The sequence below is a fragment of the Salmo salar genome, chromosome ssa23 (assembly GCF_905237065.1).
Source record: "Salmo salar chromosome ssa23, Ssal_v3.1, whole genome shotgun sequence".
NCBI classification, from domain to species: domain Eukaryota; kingdom Metazoa; phylum Chordata; class Actinopteri; order Salmoniformes; family Salmonidae; genus Salmo; species Salmo salar.
The window spans coordinates 30,768,572-30,794,844 of NC_059464.1; the positions used below are offsets into that span (position 1 = coordinate 30,768,572).

Below are 26,273 nucleotides of genomic sequence, written 5' to 3' on the forward strand. Positions count from 1 at the left end.
TTTTTTATAGTCCTACCAAGAAATATATTGTTAAAGGAAATGTAGACTGTACATTCTGTGGTACTTTGGCAACTGACTTTACACAGTCATGACACAAGTTGTTAATATGGAAAGCTAGTTGACTAATGGTACAGTCTACACACCTCTTGCACAGTCTTCAAATTCTTCTGCCTTAAAATTACATCTAAACGGGATTAAATTGGATTTATTTCCCACCGATCTATCACATTTTCAAAGTGAAAGAAAAATTATAGAACATTTTCTAAATGATATACACTACCGTTCAAAAGTTTGGGGTCACTTCGAAATGTCCTTGATTTCAATGAAAACATACATGAAATTAGTTGCAAAATGAATAGGAAATATAGTCAAGACGTTGACAAGGTTATAAATAATGATTTTTAATTTAAATAATAATTGTGTCCTTCAAACTTTCAGACTGCTTTCGTCAAAGAATCCTCCATTTGCAGCAATTATAGCCTTGCAGACCTTTGGCATTCTAGTTGTCAATTTGTTGAGGTAATCTGAAGAGATTTCACCTCATGCTTCCTGAAGCACCTCCCACAAGTTGGATTGGCTTGATGGGCACTTCTTACATACCATACGATCAAGCTGCTCCCACAACACCTCAATAGGGTTGAGATCCGGTGACTGTGCTGGCCACTCCATTATAGACAGAATACCAGCTGACTGCTTCTTCCCTAAATAGTTATTGCATAGTTTGGAGCTGTGCTTGGGGTCATTGTCCTGTTGTAGGAGGAAATTGGCTCCAATTAAGCGCTGTCCACAGGGTATGGCATGGCGTTGAAAAATGGAGTGATAGCCTTCCTTCTTCAACATCCCTTTTACCCTGTACAAATCTCCCACTTTACCACATCCAATGCACCCCCAGACCATCACATTGCCTCCACCATGCTTGACAGATGGCGTCAAGCACTCCTCCATCATCTTTTAATTGTTCTGTGTCATACGAATGTTCTTCTTTGTGATCCGAGCACCTCAAACTTAGATTTGTTTGTCCATAACACTTTTTTCTAATCTTCCTCTGTCCAGTGTCTGCATTATTTTGCCCATCTTAATCTTTTCTTTTTATTGGCCAGTCTGAGATATGGCTTTTTCTTTGCAACTCTGCCTAGAAGGCCAGCATCCCAGAGTCGCCTCTTCACTGTTGACGTTGAGACTGGTGTTTTGCGGGTACTATTTCATGAAGCTGCCAGTTGAGGACTTGTGAGGTGTCTGTTTCTCAAACTAGACACTCTAATGTACTTGTCCTCTTGCTCAGTTGTGCACCGGGGCCTCCCACTTCTCTTTCTATTCTGGTTAGAGCCAGTTTGCGCTGTTCTGTGATGGGAGTAGTACACAGCGCAGTACGAGATCTTCAGTTTCTTGGCAATTTCTCGCATGGAATTGCCTTCATTTCCCAGAACAAGAATAGACTGATGAGTTTCAGAAGAAAGGTCTTTGTTTCTGGCCATTTTGAGCCTGTAATTGAACCCGCAAATGCTGATGCTCCAGATACTCAACTAGTCTAAAAAAGGGCAGTTGTATTGCTTCTTTAATCAGGACAACAGTTTTCAGCTGTTCTAACATAATTGCAAAAGGGGTTTCTAATGATAAATTAGCCCTTTAAAATGATAAACTTGCATTAGCTAACACAACGTGCCATTGGAACACAGGAGTGATGGTTGCTGATAATGGGCCTCTGTACGCCTATGTAGATATTCCATAAAAAATACAATAGCCATTTACAACATTAGCAATGTCTACACTGTATTTCTGATCAATTTGATGTTATTTTAATGGACAAAAAAATGTGCTTTTCTTTCAAAAACAAGGACATTTCTAAGTGACCAAAAACTTTTGAACGGTAGTGTATACTGAACAAAAAAATTAACACAGCATGTAATGTGTTGGTCCAATGTTTCATGAGCTGAAATTAAAGATACCAGAAATTTTAAATACGCACAAAAAGCTTATTTCTTACAAATTTTATGCACAAATTTGTTTACATCAATTTGGCAGTACATCCAACCAGCCTTACAACCGCAGACCACGTGTAAACACGCCAGCCCAGGAACTCCACATCTTCAGGATGGATGGATCTTCAGCCCAGGAACTCCACTTCTTCACCTGCTGGATTGTCTGAGGAGGGGTGGTGCTCAGGAGTATTTCTTTCTGTAATAAAGCCCTTTTGTTGGGAAAAACTCATTCTGATTGGCTTGGCCTTGCTCCCCAGTGGGTGGGCCTGGCTCCCAAGTGGCCCGGCCATCTCAGCGCTAGAGGCGTCACTACAGACCCTGGTTCAATTCCAGGCTGTATCACAACCGGCCGTGATTGGGAGTCCCATAGGGCGGGATACAATTGGCCCAACGTCGTCCGGGTTAGGGTTTGGCCGGTGGAGGCCGTCATTGTAAATAAGAATTTGTTCTTAACTGACTTGCCTAGTTAAACAAAGGTTAATAAAAAAATACAAAAATAAGTGGGTGTGCCTATGACCTAGAACACAACATAGAAATAAATAAACTAGATAAACCCCCCAGTCACGCCCTGACCTATTCTACCATAGAAAATAATAGCTCTCTATGGTCAGGACATGACAGTACCCCCCCCCCAAAGGTGCGGACGCCGGCCGCAAAACCTGAAACCAAAAGGGAGGGTTGGGGGGGGTGTCTAGTGTTGGTGGCGGCTCTGGTGCAGGACGAAGAACCTTCTCATCCCGCGGATCCTCCAGCATTGGAGGCGGGACGAAGAACCCGCTCATCCTGCTGATCTGCCAAAATTGGAGGCGGCTCTGGTGCAGGACGAAGAACCCTCTCATCCTGCGAATCCGCCAGCATCGGTGGAGGCTCCGGACCACCGACCGTCGCCGGAGGCTCCGGGCCGCGGATCGTCCCCGGAGGCTTCGGGCCGCGGATCGTCTCAGGAGGTTCCGGACCGCGGGCCGTCTCAGGAGGTTCCGGACCGCGGGCTGTCTCAGGAGGTTCCGGACCACGGGCCGTCTCAGGAGGTTCCGGACCGCGGGCTGTCTCAGGAGGTTCCGGACCGCGGGCCGTCTCAGGAGGTTCCGGACCGCAGGCCGTCTCAGCAGGTTCCGGACCGTAGGCCATCTCAGGAGGTTCCGGACTGGGAAACGTCGCCGGAAGCTCTGGACTGGGAACTATCGCCGGAAGCTCTGGACTCCGAAGCTCTGGACTGGGAACTGTCGCCGGAAGCTCTGGACTGTGAAGGTGCACTGGAGGCCTGGTGCGTGGAGCTGGAACAGGTAGCGCCAGACTAGTGACACGCACTTCAGGGCGAGTGCGAGGAGCAGGCACAGGACTTAAATATGATCCCCAATTAGAGACAACGATGACCAGCCTCCTCTAATTGGGAATCATACAAAAACCCCAACATAGAAAAAAGAACCTAGAAAACAACATAGAAATAAATAAACTAGATAAACCCCCCCAGTCACGCCCTGACCTACTCTACCATAGAAAATAATAGCTCTCTATGGTCAGGACGTGACAATTACAGCTGTGAATAATTGTGAATAAGATTCTACCAACCTTGCACAACTCTTAGGGCAAAATACAAGTAAATCCATTGTTTCTGCTCATCAAAACTGCTCATATATCCATGTTAAGAAGGTTGAAGTTAATTTAGTGCATTTCTATACAATTTAAAAGCTAAAATGTTATTTGGAGAACAGCAAAAACAAGCAAAAATGTATCCAGCCATTATGACATTGGTTGCTGTGGCTTCACTCACCTCAGTCGATATACAAACACATAGCCTATTAGCTATACAATTAGCCGCTACACATAAAGTCACATTATCTCAGCACCGAGATGAAAAACTATCATTTAATACGTAGAGAGGGATCTGTTAGCAGAAAAATTATTTTATTAACAAAAGGTGAACGAATATGTTTGCTGTACATAACTTTTTGTTGCAGTTTTACAGCTAATTGCCTGCTATTCTATACATTTTGCCATGACTTATGACTTACGCCATGTTAATACGATATCTGAGTGAGAGTGACTAACAAAATCAATGGGGGCCCCTGGGCACATGCTCTGTGTGCCTGGTCGGTAATTCGGCCATGAATATTACAAGTTTAGATTGCTGGCTAGACTAACTACACTAATTTACCAATCTAAAATGTTTTAACTGACATTGGGTAGTTGAGTGACTGTCAGTGAATGACATATAACAACAGGAAAACTGCTTATTAAAAAAAAAATGTCACCTTTACTTAACTAGGTAGACCAGTTGAGAACAAGTTCTCATTTACAACTGCGACTTGGCCAAGATAAAGCAAAGCAGTGCGACAAAAACAACAGCACAGAATGCACAACCAAGTTCAGAAATTGCACTATTCTAAGTGCTATTATTGTGAAGTGGAAACATCTAGGAGCAACAACGGCTCAGCCGCAAAGTGGTAGGCCACACAAGCTCACAGAATGGGAACGCTGAGTGCTGAAGCACGTAGCGCATAAAAATAATCTGTCCTTGGTTGCAACACTCACTACCGAGTTCCAAACTGCCTCTGGAAGCAACGTCAGCACAAGAAGTTCATGAAATGGGTTTTCATGGCTGAGCAGCCACACACAAACCTAAGATTACCATGCACAATGCCAAGCGTTAGCTGGAGTGGTGTAAAACTCGCTGCCATTGGACTCTGGAGCAGAGGAAACGCGTTCTCTGGAGTGATGAATCACGCTTCAACACTGGCAGTCCGATGGACGAATCTGGGTTTGATGGATGCCAGGAGAACGCTACCTGCCTGAATGCATAGTACCAACTGTACATTTTGGAGTCTGGGGCTGTTTTTCATGGTTCGGGCTAGGCCCCTTAGTTCCAGTGAAAGGAAATCTTAACGCTACAGCATACATTGACATTCTAGACGATTCTGTGCTTCCAACTTTGTGGAAACAGTTTGGTGAAAGCCCTTTCCTGTTTCAACATGACAATGCCCCATGCACAAAGCGAGGCCCATACAGAAATGGTTTGTCAATATCGGAGTGGAAGAACTTGACTGGCCTGCACAAAACCCTGACCTCAACCCCATCCAACACCTTTGAGATGAATTGGAACGCCGACTGCAAGCCAGGCCTAATCACCCAACATCAGTGCCTGACCTCACTAGTGCTCTTGTGGCTGAATGGAAACAAGTCCCCGCAGCAATGTCCCAACATTTCTTCCCAGAAGAGTGGAGGCTGTTATAGCAGCAAAGGGGGACCAACTCCATATTGATGCCCATGATTTTTTAATGAGATGTTTGACAAGCAGGTGTCCACATACTTTGGTCATGTAGTGTATATATAGTATATATTAATATAATATCAATTATAATTATAATATAAATTCAAAGAAAATACAGAGGACCTGAACTCAGTGTTCTCAGATGTAGCTACGGACCTGTAGGCCTTTGCTCCTTTCCTATTTATTTTGATCCTAAGAAACTCTACAGCCCATGCCAGTGAGAAGCATACACATAATGCTGCCACCACAATACCTGAAAATACAAAGGGTTCAACAACATGGCATTTACTCCACATTACTGGCCTGTATGACAAAGTGAAAAGAAGGAAACTTGTGTTAAAAAATCCACTCCAAATCATCCATTCTGTCTGCAACAAGGCCATTAAGTAATACTGCAAGATAACACAGCAAAGACATTCACTATTTGGCCTAAAATAAAAACTACAGTTTTGGGTCAAATCCAATACAACAGAGTGAAACCCTCTATATTTTAAATTATTGTGGTGACAGCATCATGTTATGGGTATGCTTGTCATCAGCAGGAACTGGAGAGTTTGTCAGGATCAAAAGAGATATAAAAGGAGAAAAGCCCAGGTAAAAAGTTAAAGGAAAACCCGCCTCATTCTTCTGAATATCTAACCCTGGGATAGAGTTTTATTTTTCAGCTAGACAATTGCACAAATGTTTGTGCCACGGACACACCAGATTTCCAAGAGCTATTGAGTGTTCCTGAGTGGTGTAGTCTCAGTCATGACTTAAATTTGCTTGAAAATCAGAATCAAAGTTTGAATATTGCTGTCCATCAATGATTTCCAAACACATTTACTGAGCTTGAGCAATTTTGACAAAAACAATGGACATATGTTGTCCTAAGAGTTGTGCAAGGTTGGTAGAATATTATTCAAAATGATTCACAGCTGTAATGGCTGCCAAATGCAAAGAAACACAATCAAGACTATTTGTTTATTTTTTTGGTTTATTAGGAATATTTTCTATTACTGTAGATCTGTAGGACAAATCAAACAAATGTTATCCTTTTTAGATTTAATTTCAAGGCAGCAAAATGTGAAGACTTGAAGGGGTGTGTAGACTTTCACTAGGCACTGTACTGTATATGCTTATAGTCAATCAGCTGATCCAAGCAATCGTTTGTATCATGACAATGTAGTTCAGTACAATAAGCTAACATCAGCTGTCATTACTGCTTATGTTATGGCAGTGGTATAATAGTGTTATGTTACAGTACTATATTTTGCAAATATCTATCAGATTGAATGAACTGGAAAATGTGTGCTGCATTTGGGAAAGGAGGTACCAAGTCAGTTGCACACTGAATGCATTCAAGTGAAATGTGCCTTCTGCATCCAACCCAACACCTTTAATCGACATCCACAGCGCCCGGGGAGCAGTCGATGTGGGGGTTAACTGCTCAAGGACAGATTATTCCACCTTAAGGTTTGGGGATTCGAAGAAGCAACATTTCAGTTACTGTCCCAACACACTAACGGCTAGGTTAACTGCCACCTCCAGACAAATGACTGGGGAAAAGCATCACCACCATCAGGAGATTATATAGTGTGACCCAGGACACATAGTCTTCTGTTTATTGTTGACATTTCAAAATAGCCTGTCCTTAGAATTCTATATTTACGGATTTTGGAAAGTGGTAAATCACGTTATCCTATCCATACAGGGAGAAGGTCAGACACCTGACCGTGTGGTGCCAGGACAATAACCTCTCCCTCAATGTGATCAAGACAAAGGAGATGATTGTGGACTACAGGAAAAGGAGGACCGAGCACGCCCCCATTCTCATCGAAGGGGCTGTAGTGGAACAGGTTGAGAGCTTCAAGTTCCTTGGCATCCACATCACCAACAAACTAACATGGTCCAAGCACACCAAGACAGTCGTGAAGAGGGCACGACAAAACCTATTCCCCCTCAGGAGACTGAAGATATTTGTCATGGGTTCTCAGATCCTCAAAGAGTTCTACAGCTGCACCATCAAGATCATGCTGACTTGTTGCATCACTGCCTGGTATGGCAACTGCTCGGCCTCCGACCGCAAGGCACTACAGAGCTTACTGGATATGGCCCATTACATCACTAGGGCCAAGCTTCCTGCCGTCCAGGACCTCTATACCAGGCGGTGTCAGAGGAAGTCCCTAGAAATTGTCAAAGACTCCAGCCACCTTAGTCATAGACTGTTCTCTCTGCTACCACATGGCAAGCGGTACCGGAGCGCCAAGTCTAGGTACAGCTTCTACCCACAAGCCATAAGACTCCTGAACATCTAATCAAATGGCTACCCAGACTATTTACATTGCCCCCCCCCTACGCTGCTGCTACTCTACCTACATGTACAACTTACCTCAATTACCTCGACTAACCGGTGCCCCCACACATTGACTCTGTACCGGCACCCCGGTATATAGCCTTGCTATTGTTATCTTACTGCTGCTCTGTAATTATTTGTGACTTTTATTTCTTACTTCTTTAGGTATTTTCTTAAAACTGCATTGTTGGTTAAGGGCTTGTAAGTAAGCATTTCACTGTAAGGTCTACTACACCTGTCGTATTCGGCGCATGTGACAAATACAATTTGATGAGTCTACATTTCAGATTTTTGGTTCCAACCGCTGTGTCTTTGTGAGACGCAGAGTAGGTGAACGAATGATCCACGCATGTGTGAATCCCACCATGAAGCATGGAGGAGGAGGTGTGATGGTGTGGGGGTGCTTTGCTGGTGACACTGTCAGGGATTTATTTAGAATTCAAGGCATACTTAACCAGCATGGCTATCACAGCATTCTGCAGCGATATGCCATCCCATCTGTGTTTGCTCTTAGAGGGACTATAATTTGTTCTTCAACAAGACAATGACCCAACACACCTCCAGGCTGTGTAAGGGTTATTTGACCAAGAAGGAGAGTGATGGAGTGCTGCATCAGATGACCTGGCCTTCACAATCGCCGACCTAAACCTAATTGAGATGGTTTGGGATAAGTTGGACCGCAGAGTGAATGAAAAGCAGCCAACTAGTGCTCAGTAAATGTGGGAACTCCTTCAAGACTGTTTGAAAAGCCTTCCAGGTGAAGCTGGTTGAGAGAATGAGTGTGCAAAGCTGTCATCAAGGCAAAGGGTGTCTACTTATGTTTTGATTTGTTTAACACTTTTTTGGTTACTGTGGTAAATTCAATTAATTGGACATGATTTGGAAAGTCATGCACCTGTCTATATAAAGTTCCACAGTTGACAGTGCATGTCAGAGCAAAAACCAAGTCATTAGGTTAAAGGAATTGTCCGTAGAGTTCTGAGACAGGATTGTGCTGAAGCACAGATCTGGGGAAGGATACAAACTGAGCAATCGGGGGAGAAGGGCCTTGGTCAGGGAGGTGAGCAAGAACCCGATAGTCACACTGACAGAGCTCCAGAGTTCCTCTGTGGAGTTGGGAGAATCTTCCAGAAGGACAACCATCTCTGCAGCACTCCACCAATCAGGCCTTAATGGTAGAGTGACCAGACGGAAGCCACTCCTCAGTAAAAGGAACATGCAAGCCCACTTGGAGTTTGCCAAAAGGCGCCTAAAGGACTCTCAGACCATGAGAAACAATCTTTTCTGGTCTGATGAAACCAAGATTGGACTCTTTAGCCTGAATGCCATGCATTACATTTGGAGGAAACCTGGCACCATCCCTACGGTGAAGCATTGTGGTGGCAGCATCATGCTGTGGGGACGGTTTTCAGCGGCAGGGACTGTAAGCCCAGTCAGGATCGTGGGAAGAATGAACGAAGAAAAGTACAGAGAGACCCTTGATGAAAACCTGCTCCAGAGCACTCAGGATCTCAGACTGGGGGCGAAGGTTCACCCTCCAATAGGACAACGGCCCTAAGCACACAGCCAAGACAACGCAGGAGAGGCTTCGGGACAAGTCTCTGAATGTTCTTGAGTGGCCCAGCCCGAGCCCGGACTTGAATCCAATCGAACATCTCTGTAGAGACCTGAAAATAGCTGTGCAGCAATGCTCCCCTTCCAACCTGACAGAGCTTGAGTGGATCTGGAGAGAAGAATGAGAGAAACTCTCCAAATACAGGTGTGCCATGCGTGTTGCGTCATACCCAAGAAGAAGCGAGGCTGTAATCACTGCCAAAGGTGCTTCAACAAAGTACTGAGTAAAGGTTCTGAATACTTAAAGTTATAGTTGAAGTCGGAAGTTTAAATACACCTTAGCCAAATACATTTAAACTCAGTTTTTCACAATTCCTGACAATTAATCCTCGTAAAAAGTCCCTGTCTTAGGTCAGTTAGGATCACCACTTTATTTTAAGAATGTGAAATGTCAGAATAATAGTAGACAATGATTTATTTCAGCTTTTATTTCTTTCATCACATTCCCAGTGGGTCAGAAGTTTACATACACCCAATTAGTATTTGGTAGCATTGCCTTTAAATTGTTGATCTTGGGTCAAACGTTTCAGGTAGCCTTCCACAAGCTTCCCATAATAAGTTGGGTGAATTTTGGCCCATTCCTCCTGACAGAGCTGGTGTAACTGAGTCAGGTTTGTAGGCCTCCTTGCTCGCACACGCTTTTTCAGTTCTGCCTACAACTTTTCTATGTGATGGCCACTCCAATACCTTGACCTTGTTGTTCTTAAGACATTTTGCCACAACTTTGGAAGAATGCTTGGGGTCATTGTCCATTTGGAAGATCCATTTGCGATCAAGCTTTAACTTTCTGACTGATGTCATAAGATGTTACTTCAATATATACACATAATTGTCCTCACTCGTTATGCCATCTATTTTGTGAAGTGCACCAGTCCATCCTGCAGCAAAGCACCCCCACAACATGATGCTGCCACCCCCGTCCTTCACGGATGGGATGGTGTTCTTCGGCTTGCAAGCATCACCCTTTTTCCTCCAAACATAACGATGGTCATTATGGCCAAACAGTTCTATTTTTGTTTCATCAGACAAGAGGGCATTTCTCCAAAAAAGTACGATCTTTGTCTCCATGTGCAGTTGCAAACCGTAGTCTGGCTTTTTTATGGCTTCTTCCTTGCTGAGCGGCCTTTCAGGTTATGTCGATATAGGACTCGTTTTACTGTGGATATAGATACTTTTGTACCTGTTTCCTCCAGCATCTTCACAAGGTCCTTTGCTGTTGTTCTGGGATTGATTGCACTTTTCGCACCAAAGTACGTTCATCTCTAGGAGACAGAACGAATCTCCTTCCTGAGCCGTATGACGGCTGCATGGTTCCATGGTGTTTATACTTGCGTACTATTGTTTGTACAGAGGAACGTGGTACCTTCAGATGTTTGGAAATTGCTCCCAAGGATGAACCAGACTTGTGGAGGTCTCCATTTTTTTCTGAGGTCTTGGCTGATTTCTTTTGAGTTTCCCATGATGTCAAGCATAGAGGCACTGAGTTTGAAGATTGGTCTTGAAATACATCCACAGGTACACCTCCAATTGACTCAAATTATGTCAATTAGCCTATCAGAAGCTTCTAAAGCCATGACATCATTTCCGGAATTTTCCAAGCTGTTTAAAGGCACAGTCAACTTAGTGTATGTAAACTTCTGACCCACTGGAATTGAGATACACTGAATTATAAGTGAAATAATCTGTCTGTAAACAATTGTCGGAAAAATGACTTGTGTCATGCACAAAGTAGATGTCCTACCCGACTTGCCAAAACTATAGTTGGTTAACAAGAAATTTGTGGAGTGGTTGCAAAACGACTTTTAATGACTCCAACCATACTATATGTAAACTTCTGACTTCAACTGTATATAAAATGTATATTTTCATTGTTTTTGCTTTGTCATTATGGGGTATTTTGTGTCGCTTGATGAGAGGGGTAAAAAACTATTTAACACATTTTAGAATAAGGTTGTAATGTAACAAAATGTGGAAAATGGGTTTTGAATACTTTACGAATGCACTATCTAATATACATGGGTTCTAACTTCAAAATTCTTTGTTAGATTCTAATTGTACATTTTATGCTCCCTGCATATAAAAACCAAGAAGACTTCTAGAAAGGCCCGAATGCAAGATCGTCATTTTGATAGCTCACATGGTGAGCCTACTGTAGCCTACTAGTGGCAGGGGACTTTAATGCAGGGAAACTTAAATCTGTTTTATTTCATTTCAACCAGCATGTCACATGTGCAACCAGAGGAAAAAAAACTCCAGACCACCTTTACTCCACACACAGAGATGCGTATAAAGCTCTGCCTCGCCCTCCATTTGGTAAATCTGACCATAATTTGATCTTCCTGATTCCTGCTTACAAGCACAAACTAAAGCAGGAAGTACCGGTGACTCGTTCAATACAGAAGTGGTCAGATGACGTATATGCTAAGCTACAGGACTGTTTTTCTTGCACAGACTGGAATATGTTCCAGGATTCATCCGATGGCATTGAGGAGTATACCACATCAGTCACCGGCTTCATCAATAAGTGCATTGATGACGTCGTCCCCACAGTGACCATACGTACATACCCCAACCAGAAGCCATTGAATACAGGCAACATCCGCACTGACCTAAAGACTAGAGCTGCCGCTTTCAAGGAGCGGGACTCTAACCCGGACACATAAGAAATCCCGCTATGCCCTCAGACTAACCATCAAACAGGCAAAGCCTCAATACTGGACTAAGATTGAATCCTACTACACTGGCTCTGATGCTTGTCGGATGTGGCAGAGCTTGAAAAATATTACGGACTACAAAGGGAGACCCAGCCGCGAGCTTCCCAGTGATGCGAGCCTACCAGACGAGCTAAATGCCTTTTATGCTCGCTCCGAGGCAAGCAATACTGAAGCATGTATGAGAGCATCAGCTGTTCTGGACAACAGTGAGACCACGCTCTCAGTAGCCGATGTGAGCAAGACCTTTAAACAGGTCAACATTCATAAAGCCGTGGGGCCAGACGGATTACCTGGACGTGTACTCAAAGAATGCGTGGACCAACAGCCAAGTGTCTTCACTGACATTTTTTAACCTCTCCCTGACAGAGTCTGTAATACCTACATGTTTCAAACAGACCACCAAAGTCCCTGTAACCAAGAAAGCGAAGGTAACCTGCCTAAATAATTACCGCCCCGTAGCACTTACGTCGGTAGCCATGAAGTGCTTTGAAAGGCTGGTCATGGCTCACATCAACACAATCATGCCCGGAAACCCTAGAACGACTCCAATTTGCATACCGCCCCAAAAGATCCACAGATGACGCAATCTCAATCGCACTCCACACTGCCCTTTCCCACCTGGACAAAAGGAACACCTATGAGAGAATGCTGTTCATTGACTACAGCTCAGGGTTCAACACCATAGTGCCCACAAAGCTTATCACTAAGCTAAGGACCCTGGGACTAAACACCTCTCTCTGCAATTGGATCCTGGACTTCCTGACGGGCCTCCCAGGTGATAAGGGTAGGCAACAACACATCTGCCACACTGATCCTCAACACTGGGTCCCCTCAGGGGTGTGTGCTTAGTCCCCTCCTGTACTCCCTGTTCACCATCGACTGCATGGCCAAGCACAACTCCAACAGCATCATTAAGTTTGCTGACCACACAACAGTGGTAGGCCTGATCACCAACAACGATGAGACAGCCTATAGGGAGGAGGTCAGAGACCTGGCAAACTCTTCCTCAACGTGTCCACATCACCAACAAACTATCATGGTCCAAACACACCAAAACAGTCATGAAGAGGGCACGACAATGCCTATTCCATCTCAGGAGACTAAAAATATTTGATATTGGTCCTCAGATCCTCAAAAAGTTATGCAGCTGCACCATTTAGAGCATCCTGAGAGGTTGCATCACCGCCTGGTATGGCAACGGTTGGGCCTCTGACTGCAAGGCGTTGCCATTCAGGACCTCTATACCAGGCGGTGTCAGAGGAAGGCCATAAAATTGCCAAAGACTCCAGCCATCCTAGTCATAGATTGTTCTCTCTGCTACCGCATGGCAAGCGGTACCGGAGTGCCAAGTCTATGTCCAAAAGGCTTCTTAACAGCTTCTACCCCCAAGCCATATGACTGCTGAACAGCAAATCAACGGCCCACCTGGACTATTTGCATTGACTCCCCTCCTTTTATTTTGTTGCTGCTGCTACTCGCTGTTCATTATCTATGCATAGTCACTTTACCCCTACCTAAATGTGGAAATTACCTTGATTACCTTGACTAACCTGTACCCTCGCACATTGACTCGGTATCGGTACCCCCTGAATATAGCCTTGTTATTGTTATTTTATTTACTTTATTTATTAAATATTTTCTTAACTCTTATTTTTCTTTAAACTGCATTGTTGATTAAGGGCTGGTAAGGTCAACACACCTACACACCTGTTGTATTTGGAGCATGTGACAAATATATTTTGATTTGATTTGATTTTTTCAAGGTAAGCTCGTGCGCACCAAGTTGTACTTCACGGTTTAGTATGGGAAACATCTGTGAGGATTTAAATACAATATTCAGAAGATATTGGCACAATTACAATCTTTAAAATAAAAATCAGATTTCATCAATTATATGTGGAAAATGTATTTGAGTGAAACAGAAAGTGAAACAGAAAGTGAATTCTCCCCTCCCTCTCCCCGGTTTTAGCTTGCAGCTATCACTGTCAAGCTGAATAGCTATTGGATATTTACTTGCCCATACCAGTGACAAACTTCGCTATGTTATCGACATATGGCAGTACACAAACAAAATATAGCTCACTTATTTTACCAAAAACGGCAGATTTTTTATGGAATATCTACGTAGGCATACAGAGGCCCATTATCAGCAACCATCACTCCTGTGTTCCAATGGCACATTGTGTTAGCTAATCCAAGTTTATAATTTTAAAAGGCTAATTGATCATTAGAAAACGCTTTTGCAATTATGTTAGCACAGCTGAAAACTGTTGGTCTGATTAAAGAAGCAATAAAACTGGCCTTCTTTAGACTAGTTGAGTATCTGGAGCATCAGCATTTGTGGGTTCGATTACAGTCTCAAAATGGCCAGAAACAAATAACTTTCTTCTGAAACTTGTCAGTCTATTCTTGTTCTGAGAAAGAAGGCCATGCAAGAAATTGTCAAGAAACTGTGTTCTACTCTCTTCACAGAACAGCTCAAACTGGCTCTATAGAAATGTATTTAATTTGGTAATGTTTTCTTGGGGTGTTCTAAGTTACTATTATATGCGTTTCTGACATTGAGAAATAGCTTCTACATGCCCTTTAAGATCATATAAATAAATGGTAGGCCCAGGCTCCTGAGTTGCGGAGCAGTCTAAAACACTGCATCTCTGTGGAAGAGGCATCACTACAGTCCCCGATTCAAATCCAGGCTGTATCACATCCGGCCGCGATTGGGAGTCCCATAGGGCGGCGCACAATTGGCCCAGGTTTGGCCGAGGTAGGCCATCATTGTAAATAAGAATTTGTTCTTAACTGACTTGCCTAGTTAAATAAAGGTTAAATTTAAAGAAATAAAATCAAAATAAATATTTGTAACTCCACAGTAAGGAACAAGTTGTTCTAAATGGTCAGATGGGAAAGCATGGAAACCCTTTGGAAATACCTGGATTTCTGAGTAAATTGGTCATAAAATTTGATCTGATCTTCATCTACATCACAACAATAGACAAACACAGTCTGCTTAAACTAATAACACACAGTCAATGATACATTTTCATGTCATTATTGAACACACCGTGTAAACATTCACAGCGCAGGGTGGAAAAAGTATGTGAACCCTTGGATTTAATAACTGGTTGACTCTCCTTCTGCAGCAATAAACTCAACCAAACGTTTTCTGTACATGTGGATCAGACCTGCACAACGGTCAGGAGGAATTTTGGACCGTTCCTCTTTACAAAACTGTTTCAGTTCAGCAATATTCTTGGGATGTCTGGTGTGAACTGCTCTCTTGAGGTCATGGCACAGCATCTCAATCGGGTTGAGGTCAGGACTCTTGACTGGGCCACTCCAGAAGGCGTATTTTCTTCTGTTGAAGCCATTCTGTTGTTGATTTACTTCTGTGTTTTGGGTAATTGTCCTGTTGCATCACCCAACTTTTGTTAAGCTTCAATTGGCAGACAGAGAGCCTTACATTCTCCTGCAAAATGTCTTGATAAACTTAGGAATCCATTTTTCCATCGATGATAGCAAGCTGTCCAGGCTCTGAGGCAGCAAAGCAGCTCCAAACCTTGATGCTCCCTCCACCATACTTTACTGCTGGGATGAGGTTTTAATATTGGTGTGCTGTGCCTTTTTTTCTCCACACATAGTGTTGTGTGTTCCTTCCAAACAACTCAACTGTAGTTTTATCTGTGCACAGAATATTTTGACAGTAGCACTGTGGAAAATCCAGGTGCACTTTTGCAAACTTCAGACATGCGATGTTTTTTTGGACAGCAGTGGCTTCTTCCGTGGTGTCCTCCCATGAACACCATTCTTGTTTAGTGTTTTACGTATCGTGGACTCGTCAACAGAGATGTTAGCATGTTCCAGAGATTTATGTAAGTCTTTAGCTGACACTCTAGGATTCTTCATAACCTCATTGAGCATTCTCCGCTGTGCTCTTGCAGTCATCTTTGCTGGACGGCCATTGCTAGGGAGAGTAGCAACAGTGCTGAACTTTCTCCATTTATAGACATTTACATTACATTTAAGTCATTTAGCAGACGCTCTTATCCAGAGCGACTTACAAAATGGTGCATTCACCTTATGATATCCAGTGGAACAACCACTTTACAATAGTGCATCTAAATCTTTTAAGGGGGGGGGTTAGAACGATTACTTTATCCTATCCTAGGTATTCCTTAAAGAGGTGGGGTTTCAGGTGTCTCCGGAAGGTGGTGATTGACTCTGCTGTCCTGGCGTCGTGAGGGAGCTTGTTCCACCATTGGGGTGCCAGAGCAGCGAACAGTTTTGACTGGGCTGAGCGGGAACTGTGCTTCCTCAGAGGTAGGGGGGCCAGCAGGCCAGTGGTGGATGAACGCAGTGCCCTTGTTTGGGTGTAGGGCCTGATCAGAGCCTGAAGGTATGGAGGTGCCGTTCCCTTCACAGCTCCGTAGGCAATCACCATGGTCTTGTAGCGGATGCGAGCTTCAACTGGAAGCCAGTGGAGAGAGCGGAGGAGCGGGGTGACGTGAGAGAACTTGGGAAGGTTGAACACCAGACGGGCTGCGGCGTTCTGGATGAGTTGTAGGGGTTTAATGGCACAGGCAGGGAGCCCAGCCAACAGCGAGTTGCAGTAATCCAGACGGGAGATGACAAGTGCCTGGATTAGGACCTGCGCCGCTTCCTGTGTGAGGCAGGGTCGTACTCTGCGAATGTTGTAGAGCATGAACCTACAGGATCGGGTCACCGCCTTGATGTTAGTGGAGAACGACAGGGTGTTGTCCAGGATCACGCCAAGGTTCTTAGCACTCTGGGAGGAGGACACAAGGGAGTTGTCAACCGTGATGGCGAGATCATGGAACGGGCAGTCCTTCCCCGGGAGGAAGAGCAGCTCCGTCTTGCCGAGGTTCAGCTTGAGCTGGTGATCCGTCATCCACACTGATATGTCTGACAGACATGCAGAGATGCGATTCGCCGCCTGGTTATCAGAAGGGGGAAAGGAGAAGATTAATTGTGTGTCGTCTGCATAGCAATGATAGGAGAGACCATGTGAGGATATGACAGAGCCAAGTGACTTGGTGTATAGCGAGAATAGGAGAGGGCCTAGAACAGAGCCCTGGGGGACACCAGTGGTGAGAGCGCATGGTGCGGAGACAGATTCTCGCCACGCCACCTGGTAGGAGCGACCTGTCAGGTAGGACGCAATCCAAGCGTGGGCCGCGCCGGAGATGCCCAACTCGGAGAGGGTGGAGAGGAGGATCTGATGGTTCACAGTATCAAAGGCAGCAGATAGGTCTAGAAGGATGAGAGCAGAGGAGAGAGAGTTATCTTTAGCAGTGCGGAGAGACTCCGTGACACAGAGAAGAGCAGTCTCAGTTGAATGCCCAGTCTTGAAACCTGACTGATTAGGATCAAGAAGGTCATTCTGAGAGAGATAGCAGGAGCGCTGGCCAAGGACGGCACGTTCAAGAGTTTTGGAGAGAAAAGAAAGAAGGGATACTGGTCTGTAGTTGTTGACATCGGAGGGATCGAGTGTAGGTTTTTTCAGAAGGGGTGCAACTCTCACTCTCTTGAAGACGGAAGGGACGTAGCCAGCGGTCAAGGATGAGTTGATGAGCGAGGTGAGGAAGGGGAGAAGGTCTCCGGAAATGGTCTGGAGAAGAGAGGAGGGGATAGGGTCAAGTGGGCAGGTTGTTGGGCGGCCGGCCGTCACAAGACGCGATATTTCATCTGGAGAGAGAGGGGAGAAAGAGGTCAAAGCACAGGGTAGGGCAGTGTGAGCAGGACCAGCGGTGTCGTTTGACTTAGCAAACGAGGATCGGATATCGTCAACCTTCTTTTCAAAATGGTTGACGAAGTCATCCGCAGAGAGGGAGGAGGGGGGGGAGGAGGATTCAGGAGGGAGGAGAAGGTAGCAAAGAGCTTCCTAGGGTTAGAGTCAGATGCTTGGAATTTAGAGTGGTAGAAAGTGGCTTTAGCAGCAGAGACAGAAGAGGAGAATGTAGAGAGGAGTGAGTGAAAGGATGCCAGGTCCGCAGGGGAGGCGAGTTTTCCTCCATTTCCGCTCGGCTGCCCGGAGCCTTGTTCTGTGAGCTCGTGAGTGAGTCGTCGAGCCACGGAGCAGGAGGGGAGGACCGAGCCGGCCTGGAGGATAGGGGACAGAGAAAATCAAAGGATGCAGAAAGGGAGGAGAGGAGGGTTGAGGAGGCAGAATCAGGAGATAGGTTGGAGAAGGTTTGAGCAGAGGGAAGAGATGATAGGATGGAAGAGGAGAGAGTAGCGGGAGAGAGAGAGCGAAGGTTGGGACGGCGCAATACCATCCGAGTAGGGGCAGAGTGAGAAGTGTTGGATGAGAGCAAGAGGGAAAAGGATACAAGGTAGTGGTCGGAGATTTGGAGGGGAGTTGCAATGAGATTAGTGGAAGAACAGCATCTAGTAAAGATGAGGTCAAGCGTATTGCCTGCCTTGTGAGTAGGGGGGGAAGGTGAGAGGGTGAGGTCAAAAGAGGAGAGGAGTGGAAAGAAGGAGGCAGAGAGGAATGAGTCAAAGGTAGACGTGGGGAGGTTAAAGTCACCCAGAACTGTGAGAGGTGAGCCATCCTCAGGAAAGGAACTTATCAAGGCGTCAAGCTCATTGATGAACTCTCCAAGGGAACCTGGAGGGCGATAAATGATAAGGATGTTAAGCTTGAAAGGGCTGGTAACTGTGACAGCATGGAATTCAAATGAGGAGATAGACAGATGGGTCAGGGGAGAAAGAGAGAATGTCCAGACAATTTGTCTTACCTTGGACTGATGAACATTAAGGCTTTTAGAGATACTTTTGTAACCTATTCCAGCTTGATGCAAGTCAATAATTCTAAATCTTAGGTCTTTTGAGATCTCTTTTGTTCGATGCATTGTTCACATCAGGCAATGCTTCTTGTGAATAGAAAACTCACATTTTGTGAGTTTTTTTTATAGGGCAAGGCGGCCCTAACCAACATCTCCAATCTTGTCTCTTTGATTGGACTCCAGGTTATCTGACTCCTGACTCCAATTAGCTTTTGGAGAAGTCATTAGCCTAGGGGTTCACATACTTTTTCCAACCTACACTGTGAATGTTTAAATTATGTATTCAATATAGACAAGAAAAATACAATAATTTGTGTGTTATTAGTTTAAGCACACTATGTTTGTCTACTGTTGTGACTTAGATGAAGATCAGATAACATTTTATGACCAATTTATGCAGAAATCCAGGTAATTCCAAAGGGTTCACATACTTTTTCTTGCCACTGTATGTGCCAGAGCCCTTTATCAAAAAGGTTATTTTGTATCACGTTGACATGAGCATATCCTCACATCAAATCAAATCGAATTTTATTTGTCACATGCGCCAAATACAACAAGTGTAGACCTTACAATGAAATGCTTACTTACAAGCCCTTAACCAACAATGCAGTTTTAAGAAAAATACCAACAAAAAAAAGAAATAAAAGTAACAAATAATTAAAGAGCAGCAGTAAAATAATGTCCATTGCTCGTGTTTTTTGGCCCAAGCAAGTCTCTTCTTTTTATTGGTGTCCTTTAATAGTGCTTTCTTCGCAGTAATTCGACCATGAAGTCCTGATTCACACAGTCTCCTCTGAACAGTTGATGTTGAGATGTGTCTGTTACTTGAAATCTGTGTAGTCTTTATTTGGGCTGCAATTTCTGAGGCTGGTAATTCTAATGAACTTATCCTCTGCAGCAGAGGTAACTCTGGGTCTTCCTTTCCTGTGGCGGCCCTCATGAGAGACAGTTTCATCATAGCACTTGATGGTTTTTGCGACTGCACTTGAAGAAACTTTCAAAGTTCTTGAAATGTTCCTGATTGACTGACCTTCGTGTCTTAAAGTAATGATGGACAGTTGTTTTTCTTTACTTATTTGAGCTGTTCTTGCCATAATATGGACTTGGTCTTTTACTGAATAGGGCTATCTTCTGTATACCACCCCTACCTTGTCACAACGCAACTGATTTGCTCAAACGCATTAAGAAGGAAAGAAATTCCACAAATTAACTTTTAACAAGACACACCTATTAATTGAAATGTATTCCAGGTGACTACCTCATGAAGCTGGTTGAGAGAATGCCAAGAGTGTGCAAAGCTGTCATCAAGGAAAAGGGTGGCTACTTTGAAGAATCTCAAATATTAAAAATATTTTGATTTGTTTAACACTTTTTTGTTACTACATCCATATGTGTTATTTCATAGTGTTTATGTCTTCACTATTATTCTACAATGTAGAAAATAGTAAAAATAAAGATAAATAAATAGTAGGTATGTCCAAACTTTGTCTGGTACTGTATGTAAATAATGTATTTCTGTTTTTTAATTGTAATAAATGTGCAAAAATTTCTAAAATCCTGTTTTTGCTTTGTCATCATGGGGTGTTGTGTGTAGATTGAGCAGGAAAAACATTAATTATATTAATTTTAGAATTTGGATGTAATGGAACAAAATGTAAAAAAGTCAAGGGGTCTGAATACTTTCCGAATGCAATGTACAGCACAAACTACATAAATATCTGATAGGGTCCATTCTCTGCTACCTGGACTTTAAAATGGATACTTCAGGATTTTGGTAATGAAGACCTTCATCTATTTCCCTGGAGTCAGATGAACTTGTGGATACCATTTTTATGTCTCGGCATCCAGTATGATGGAAGTTAGAGTTAGTTTTGCGAGTGTTAGCACATTGGCTGGACGTCTATGGTAATGCTAGCTGTTACCATAGACCTCCAGTCATTGTGCTAATACTAGTTAGCAGTTGCGCTAACGCTAGTTAGCAACTTCCTTCAAACTGCTTGGTATCCATTAGTTCATCTGACTCTGGGGAAGTTGATACATGGCTTCATTGCCAAAATCCCAAAGCATTCCTTTAATGTTTTATTTAAGAATAAAATATTTTGCCTAATTAGGCCTAAACTTTAGCCTAACTATGAGTTAATTCCATTCCAGTCACTGCACAATTCTGCTTCAGGTTTTGGTATCGCCTTGTTTTCTGTCCCTGTGGGTGACAGAGAGAGCAGTAGCCTACTGAAGATGCTGTATTCCACCGTTAGTAGAGAAACAGAGCCTACCTTGACAAAGCTCCTGAGGGGTAAACCACAGAAAAAAATTAAGCTACATATTTTTAATAAACCGATTAATGGGATTTTCCTTCCCGCAGAATCCTGAAGCTGGAGCATACTGGAAAAGGGGCGCATTCCAAACTGATGAACAGCCTTTTCTTTCAGTGAGACCCGAAGTAAAAAGACGCAGCAATGACATTCTACTGGTAAGAGCACCAGCCGTGCGCAGCTACATCGAGCACAAAATAACTATTGTGAGGATAGATGATTGATAACGCAACTGCTATAGCGCAGGCCAGGAGACGGAAACATATGTAATTGTCTTATTGTACAGCTGGTTCAGTGCCACTGGGTGCTGCATGGATTGTTATTGCAATCAGTCCTTCTACACCAGCCACTTCTACCAGCAATTACAAATTACTTTATTCCGGACGGCTTGCTGAGGAGGAATATTGCTGCAGAGCTATTGGGGAATGCCATGTGTCGTGGCGCGACATAAGAAGCGCTTTGTGGTGTGTTTTCCTCCGGGGACAGGTGGTGTTGGGAGGTAGTGGGGGTATATGAAAACACAACCCGGAGACAGTTGTCTTAAGGATGTCACGCTGCCGTACAGGATATTTATTTTTGCCAGAGACAGATGCGACAGAGAGGAGTAGGCTAGTAGTTTACAAATTAGGTTAGGATTGGGTTTGACGAAAACATCGGATCTCTCTCTCTCCTCTTCTTACATACTGGATATTAATCCAGGGGAAATCAGACTGTAGAGGCAAGAACTGTGTAACCGCCGCGTTCCGGGCGCACCCTTTACGCGACAATAAGCGGTAAGTGAACGGAGCTGTCCAACGTTGGGGTCCGGTGTTTGAGGGTGGTGGTGCGCGCTGTGGGACATTGCCTCCGGTCGCGCCATGCCGATGCTTTGGGCACAATGGTGTTCCCAATATAATCAAATGTGATGATTTGTTATGGGTTTGAAAATGGCTCAAACGAATGTAGGGAACTCACTTGAAATTGGCCTCGGCATTTTCCCTCCGAGGCAGAGTTTCACAGTTATCACAATGACACACATTATTGCGACATACATATAAAATGATGTTCAATTGCCTAATGTTAGGCTACCTATAGTTTCTATCATTGTGTAGTTAGTTTCTCGATTTCATACTGCGTAGCTCCATGTCCAAACCACATGAAGATTTCATGTTTTTTACAGACAGCGGGATTTATTAATTGTTGACTATAAAAAAAGTATGCTATGTTTATTCCTTCCCTATTTATAGAGAAGTAATTGACACTGACATGTTTACTATTTTCTAAAATAATAGGCTATTTATTTATTACTGTGCAATATCAGGCTATGATGATATATTTAGCCAATTAGTCTACTATTCAAATGCATTAATCCACATTATTATTATTATTATTATTTGTTGTTATTATTATTATTTGTTATTATTATTATTGTTATTGACTAAATATAATTTAAAATGTTCTTAAAATGCACAGAAATTACTCCTTTTACTCTTCTCTCACATGAAGAGTTCAGTAGCTATGAGGGCAGCAGCCCTCTCTGTGTCTGGTGTGTGTGTTTGGTGTGTGTCCAGTGGCACTGCTGGTGGTTGTGCATGCTGATCTGTGATCCTGCCCAATGGCCCCCAGGTGTCCTTACACCTGTCCTCCCCTTGGCTCCTCTCTCTCCCTTTCCTCTGTCCCTCTATTTCTGAAGCAGCTGCTGCCTTTACAGTACACTGAGTTAGTGTCAAAATCAAATTTGCGTTTTTTTTGTGAGGGCTAACTTTGAATTGCTGGCATTGAGCTACACAAAGTTTCTTCTTTCAGGAGAAAGCTGCACGTTTTTGTTGTGCTCCCTGTTTCAAATTCAAATTGCCTTTGAGCTGCCTTTTGTTGGGTGCTGGGGTTTGTGGCCTGGAAAGGGAGACAAGTAAGTGAAGTCCCCAAGGGTCAGAGCATTCCAATAATGAGCCCAAGTGGAAGAGAGGAGAGTGGAAGAGAAAAGGGGGCTACGGAGAGGAGACAGTTCTGTTCAGCCAGCGAAAGCTAAGATATAACCAAGGGAAAAGCACAAGCCCTCCCCTCACTCACATGTGTCAATCAGGCTCTAAGGACAAGGGGCTCTTTAAAATCCCCTGAAAGGCCTCTCTTTCTCCCCTCACCTATACTCGAATTAACTCTCCTGGTTCCCAGATGCTGGGCTGTTGTCCTACAGTTCCAGCCTCGTGCCATTGTTTTCTTTGCCTATGTGTAGAGAGAGAGAGAGGGAGAGAGAGAAATTGAGAAAATAGAATAGAATAGGGAGAGTAAGAATGGGAGAAAATGGAAGAAGAGAGAGAGGGGGAGGGCTACTGGCTTAGTGGGTGTCTGTGCTGCGTGTTCTCATGGCTAAGGAGTTCCTCTACTACACCGTTCTCCCTGCTAATGCCTCCGACCTCCTTGTACACTCATCATCCCACTAGCACTGATTACACAAGAACTATCATTAGGAATAAATTAGGTGAGAAGAACAGAGGGAAACGCCTGTCTGATAAACGCTGTGATCTCCTCATTGTACTTTAAGAGCTGAAGAGGATGGATTAAATAAGAGAAAATAGGCCCCTACCAGAAGCCCTATGGTTACTTTATATACGCTGCTCCAAGTTGGAGCTGATGTTGGTTTTTTGGTGCGTTGCTTTCCTTTCCTATTGTCCAGTGTTCCTCACAGCTTAGCAAACCGCCCAGTGAAGCTCAGCGAATCCCCAGCAAGCAGAGCACAGTGATTTATTATAAAGTTACTTAATTTGGATAGATCCACAACTTCCCACCCAGCACTCTGGGCCAAAGACCCCTGCTGCTCTCATTGTGGAAATCTTAATTCTCAACTAATTTGTAGGATCTGTCTGAGTACTACTTTGTGTGTGTGTGTGTGTGTGTGTGTGTGTGTGTGTGTGTGTGTGTGTGTGTGTGTGTGTGTGTGTGTGTGTGTGTGTGTGTGTGTGTGTGTGTGTGTGTGTGTGTGTGTGTGTGTGTGTGTGTGTGTGTGTGTGTGTGTGTGAGAGAGAGAGAGAGAGAGAGAGAGAGAAGAGAGGGAGAATTTGTTTGCCACAGTCTGTTCGTTTTCCTGTCATAGTGTGTGCTTGTGTGTATTTGTGTCTGTGCGCCTAAATGTGTGTGTTTGTCTCTCTACCACAGTGTGTGTGTGTGTGATTCAGTGCTGTCCAGGATTTGTTGAATGGATGCCCTGTTAGTATCCTCTCCACTCTCTAACAGCCGCGCAGGCCAGCGCCCCACAGAGCAAGTGTTGAGCCCACTGTGCTAAAATAACAGGTGCCCCTGTCCTGTCGCAGGGGGTCTCAATCCTGTCCCCGCCACCCCCTCCTGGGGGTTATGTTACCTGGTCAGGGTAGCCCGATCACAAGCTCATATGTGAGAGAGCTGGTGACATCTCTACCACCCCCTGACTATTGAGCTGCCTGCCTGGGGGCCCCAAGGCTAACCTGCTCTGCCAGCCCTCCCCTCTCCCTCCCGCTGGACCTTGATGTCAGGCCCTCCCAAGCAGTGTGGCCTCTCTTTGGGCTGTCAGGAGGAGGACACTGCCCACTGGGACTCTGAATGGGACAAATTTACCGTAGCAATGTTTCCACTTAGCACGTGGCGTTAGGAGAAAGCGAAGGTGAATGAGAGGCTTGGTCAGTGTCAGTCCGTGCTGCAGAGGGAGGAGTGGACAGATGGGGCTCCTGGGTGCTCCTTTGCGGGAATCAGCAGTGCCTTGTATTTTATCCATTTCACCTCACCATTTAGGCACGGCGCCCAGCAGCCATCCGCTGCTATTGCTGTTTATGTTTTCCCAAGGCCACTGCTGGGGTTGCTATGGCAGTAGATAAACAGGTTAGCCGGTGACCCCTGGGGCCTCCATTCCCAGGCTCCAATGGGCTTGCAGTGTAGCAGCTACCCCTCACCTGCGGCGAGGTGCGGCGGGAGCTGGCCAGAGGTCACCAAGCCACCAATCCCTCCTGTTGTTTAATCACACTCTCCCTCTCCCTCATCATCTGGACTTTCCCTTTTATTTCCCCTCTCTCCTTTCCTCCCATATGGTTCCGATCATATATATCTCTAGTACGCACACTTTTTCATGCTCAAGGTTTTCTTTATACTTGTATGTGAGTTTGGGTACCCTAGACACTGGAAAGACTGAAGAATAAATAACCAACCCCTGGGTAATATGTTGTCTCGTGAGTTTTAAACTATGGCACAAAAATACTACAATATGTCAGTGTGTGTGTTATTGTTCTTTACCGCCCCATCTATCATCAGGCTGGTAAGGCCACTGGCTATAGGAGAGTAGAATGTACAATAGAACCGGAGAAAATAATGTACGAATAAAGTATGAAAATGTATGCACTCACTACTGTAAGTCGCTCTGGATAAGAGCTTCTGCTAAATTACTAAAATGTAAATTATAAACTGGGTGGGTTGATTGGCTGGGTGGGTTGATTAGGTTGATTGGCTGACAGCCATCTTATATCAGACCGTATACCACGGGTATGACAAAACATTTATTTTTACTGCTCTAATTACGTTGGTAACCAGTTTATAATAGCAGTAAGGCACCTCGGGGGTTTGTGATATATGGCCAATATACCACGGCTAAGGGCTGTGTCCAGGCACAGTTGCGGCATGCCTAAGAACAGCCCTTAGTCATGGTATATTGGCCATATACCACACCTCTTCGGGCATTATTGCTTACATGTACAGTATATCTAGTGCAATACCAAAGCAAGACAGGATGATAAACGAAGCGGTACAAAGAGAATGTCCCCTGAAATAGTCAATAATCAGAGCTCTTTCATTTTCCCTCAAAAGCTTTCCCATTGCTGCTCATTCTCATTTTGAGGCATATTTCTTCTATGTTTTAATTTGGTGTCTGTGGCCTCTAACAGTGGAGAGGCTCTGGGAAGGTGAAGGGTATCTGTTACATAAGCCTGAGGTGATGGAGGAGCACAAAGCTACAGTCTCTCTGAGGACTGACTCGGCTAGCTGTTGAATAAAAAGCCCTCTGTATGGTTAATACATTACTTCTCCATGTTTAGATGTGGTAGAGCGGGGATTCATTCCACTACAGAGAAAATACACATTTCCATAAATACAATTCCATAATGCCTTTGGCAGTGCATCATGAAGGATATTGTGCAGGAAAGGCAGGCAGATGTGATGGAGCAGGACGAGGCATTACTTCCTGGACATGAATGAACATACAGTGTATGTGTGAGGATGCTTTTTATAGGCTGTTTTTTTGTCATTGAGG

At 44.2% G+C, this 26,273-nt stretch overlaps 1 protein-coding gene across 5 annotated transcripts in view; it reads left to right on the forward strand.

The window, feature by feature from the left end:
* The first annotated feature begins 20,918 nt into the window (after positions 1 to 20,918).
* Positions 20,919 to 26,273, forward strand: part of LOC106584391 (semaphorin-6B) — a 134,506-nt gene continuing 129,151 nt past the window's right edge. For 3 of the 5 annotated variants that reach the window (XM_014169649.2, XM_014169651.2, XM_014169652.2), the window contains exon 1: positions 20,931 to 21,186. In XM_014169649.2, the coding sequence (XP_014025124.1) occupies positions 21,058 to 21,186 (129 nt within the window). In that variant the 5' untranslated portion in view covers positions 20,931 to 21,057. The other 2 variants (XM_014169655.2, XM_014169654.2) reach the window with 2 other exon arrangements.